Consider the following 3,240-nt stretch of genomic DNA (forward strand, 5'->3'; position numbering starts at 1 on the left):
CCTGACATACCTGGTGTGTCCAACATCATTTAATGCGTTTTCAATGTGTGCACATTTTCTGCACTGACCCCCAACCCTCTCAATGTTTCAGGACCTCCCAATTTACATATAACGCACTGTCCACACGCACACCCGGGCTCTCTCTCTCTCTCTCTCTCTCTCTGTCCCCGTATTTGCATGGTGAAACTTCTGGCCACGAGCCCGCCACGCGCGTTTGGATGAGTTGAGAGTGGGTGGGGCGCCTGAGGGAGGGGCTTGCCCGGCTAAAGGCAAAACCATCAGCCCGATCGTGCCATTTGGTGATGAAAGTTCCAAGCGCACTCATGGTTATCTGAGGAAGCGGAAGAGTTTTGGATTCTGGCGGATGCGCGAAGAGAGAAACGCAGCGACTCTGGAATAATCACTCAGTTGCAGGTCTTCTTAAATTAACCTGGTCGTTTTGTTATTTTGCGCAGAGAGAGCCTCAAATCCAAACAGGTGAGTTTACATCATTATTATAAAATAGATCTTATTAGTTAATAAAATGTGCTCCTAATTGCAGCACATGCGCATTTGTTGCCTTCCAATAGACAGAAAAAAGTCCACTACAGCTCATCTACAAAATTTACTGTCGATTTCACTTAACTAAAATAACAGTATTTGCAGCGTTCTTGTGATTATATTTAGTGGTATAATCCAGACACAGTTACACGTCTAAAGTGCTGAATTCATAATATACAGCAATCTGTCCCACTTTTACGCGTCAGTGCGCAATAATTAACTGGGACGGGTTTTCCCCCAAAACCAAAACAAACTGTCTGAGGTCTGACTTTGAAAGTAAAGTAACACTATTTAACGTTCGGGCAATATGCATTCATTCTGCAAGATGTAACAGATTTAATAATATCAAAAAAACTGAGATGTGGGCGGCTTGTCCACATGTGTGTTGAGTTGGATGTTGCCTATTTAATCTTTGAGCTTTATATGCTGAGTAAATCCCGTCGTGTCCCAGATTGACAGCGTCTCTTTAGCGACTACATCATAACAGCAGGGGACCATTCATTCTAAAAACAGCCACGTACTCCTTAATATCAGAATATCACACTATCATAATTTCAAATTATCACAGGGTTTCCTCCTTTGCCATGTTGTTAGAGCAAACAGCTCCTGAGCAGAGAATGAGCTGTCCACACTGCAGTGCTGAAATGAGAGCTCTCATTCTCTGTTTCATGGGACTTGAGTTGCCAATCACTATGTCACGCACTGCTTCTTGTTCCTTAATCAATCACAATACAAAACCTTATCATTATATTAACATTTTAGGAAGTAGCATGCTGCATTTACATTTACAGATATTAAACATTTAGAGGTTGTATCTGTTGATTGACCACTTCTTTGTGCTGTTTTCCTTCAGATCCAAAATGATGACCAAACCATACGGAAAGAGCGGAGACATGAGTGAGCTGGTGAGCTCCCTCGGCTGGCTGGAGGAGGAGGACGATGGCAGCTCACAGGACGGAGAGGTAAGCCCAGAGATGAGGGGGCGCCATGGCCTGACCGTAGGGGGCCGAGTCCGCTCCTGCACAGAACTGGGCAGTGAGGATATTGAGGAAGAAGAGGAGGAGGATGATGATGAGGAGATTGGACCAAATGGAGAACAAGCTCCCAAAAGGAGAGGCCCTAAGAAGAAGAAGATGACCAAAGCGAGACAGGAGAGGTTTCGTGCCCGGCGGGTCAAAGCCAACGCCAGGGAACGTTCACGTATGCACGGGCTGAACGATGCCCTGGATAATCTGCGCAGAGTGATGCCCTGCTACTCCAAGACACAAAAGCTTTCAAAGATTGAGACACTACGGCTGGCACGCAACTACATCTGGGCTCTGTCGGAGGTGCTTGAGAGTGGTCAGTCCCCAGAAAGCCATGGCTTTGTGGAGATGCTGTGTAAAGGTCTGTCTCAGCCCACCAGTAACCTTGTGGCCGGCTGCTTGCAGCTGGGACCCAGTCCGATGATGCTCAACAAGCTGGAAGACAAGTGCGGAGGCCCTGGGGTGGGTGGCATGGGGAGTCAGGCTGGCCATCCCCTCAGCTACCCGTCTCCAGGCCTTCCCAGCCCCCCCTACGGCTCCCTGGAGGCTTCTCACCTCCTCCATATGAAGGGATTCAAAGGGCCTGTATATGATAACCCCTCCCCTAACGAGTGCAGCAGCGGCACCCCGCCATACGATGGGCCCCTTACTCCCCCACTGAGCATTAGCGGTAACTTTGCCCTGAAGCAGGAGCCCTCTCCCCGTGAGTCAGAGAGGAACTACACGCCCCACCCTGGCCACCATGCCCACTACCTCTCATCCCACCATTACCCCACTTCCACGGCTGCCGGCCTACCAGGGGGGCCTCAGGGCCACCCACTTTTTCAAGCTTCACGCTATGAGCTGCCCCTGGATGTGGCTTTTGACTCCTTCGCTCCCTCTCACCTGGTCGCCTCTCAGATGGGCACCATCTAAAGTGTGACCATGAACAGTTGAGAGGACCAGTGATTGACTCTGCTGTGAAAGCATCCAGGCGAGACACACTGCTCTTGAACGAACTGCTGTAAAAACGATGACCGTGGTACTGACTGTATAGAGAAAATGGTTTGCATTATGTTGTCTAGTACTCTGGGAGAGCACTGAATGCTCAGAGACAGACTCACCACCTCAACTCAATCTACCTGATACAAACATGCACCCATAACTTTTACTATTTATTATTTTTTTGTTAAGAATATATTATTTGGATTCTGATTATTTCTGAAGAAGTTGCCCCCTTTGGTTGCTACAAAGTTTATTATTTTACCAAATCTGACATTCACACAAGTGTTTCAAGTGTAGGAGTCGAACAAAAACAGGATAACGTTGTTAGATCTGCATATGAAACAAAATTGAACAAAAGGTCATAACCTAAATTGTGCACTGAGGCCTACAGCCAATGTCCCCCTGGCCATAAGAAAAAGCAATGCATTTATTTATATCTGTATTTAATATTTATTTTGATAACGTCTTGTCCTTTTTTATATTGTTCTCAGCACAGTTTTTGTTTCACTGTCTTCTTGGTTTGTTGTCAGTCACTTAGCAGCTGTACTGTATTTAATTTATTTATTTGAGGTCTTTCAGGTACTTGTTCATTTGGTGTCACATTTTTTGTCATACTGTACTGTTGTAAATATGTTGCTGTTTCGCACTTAATTGAATAAATATTCTTATATTATATGCTATTTCCATAGTA

At 46.0% G+C, this 3,240-nt stretch overlaps 1 protein-coding gene across 1 annotated transcript; it reads left to right on the plus strand.

Annotated features, from left to right (window-relative positions):
• Window positions 1-276: 276 nt before the first annotated feature.
• Window positions 277-3,240, plus strand: neurod4 (neuronal differentiation 4). Its single transcript, XM_050065955.1, has 2 exons — window positions 277-477; window positions 1,394-3,240. The coding sequence occupies exon 2, from the start codon at window positions 1,401-1,403 to the stop codon at window positions 2,478-2,480; it is 1,080 nt and encodes a 359-aa protein (XP_049921912.1). The 5' UTR covers window positions 277-477; window positions 1,394-1,400; the 3' UTR covers window positions 2,481-3,240.

Source organism: Epinephelus moara, chromosome 16, assembly GCF_006386435.1.
Source record: "Epinephelus moara isolate mb chromosome 16, YSFRI_EMoa_1.0, whole genome shotgun sequence".
Classification (NCBI taxonomy): Eukaryota; Metazoa; Chordata; class Actinopteri; order Perciformes; family Serranidae; genus Epinephelus; species Epinephelus moara.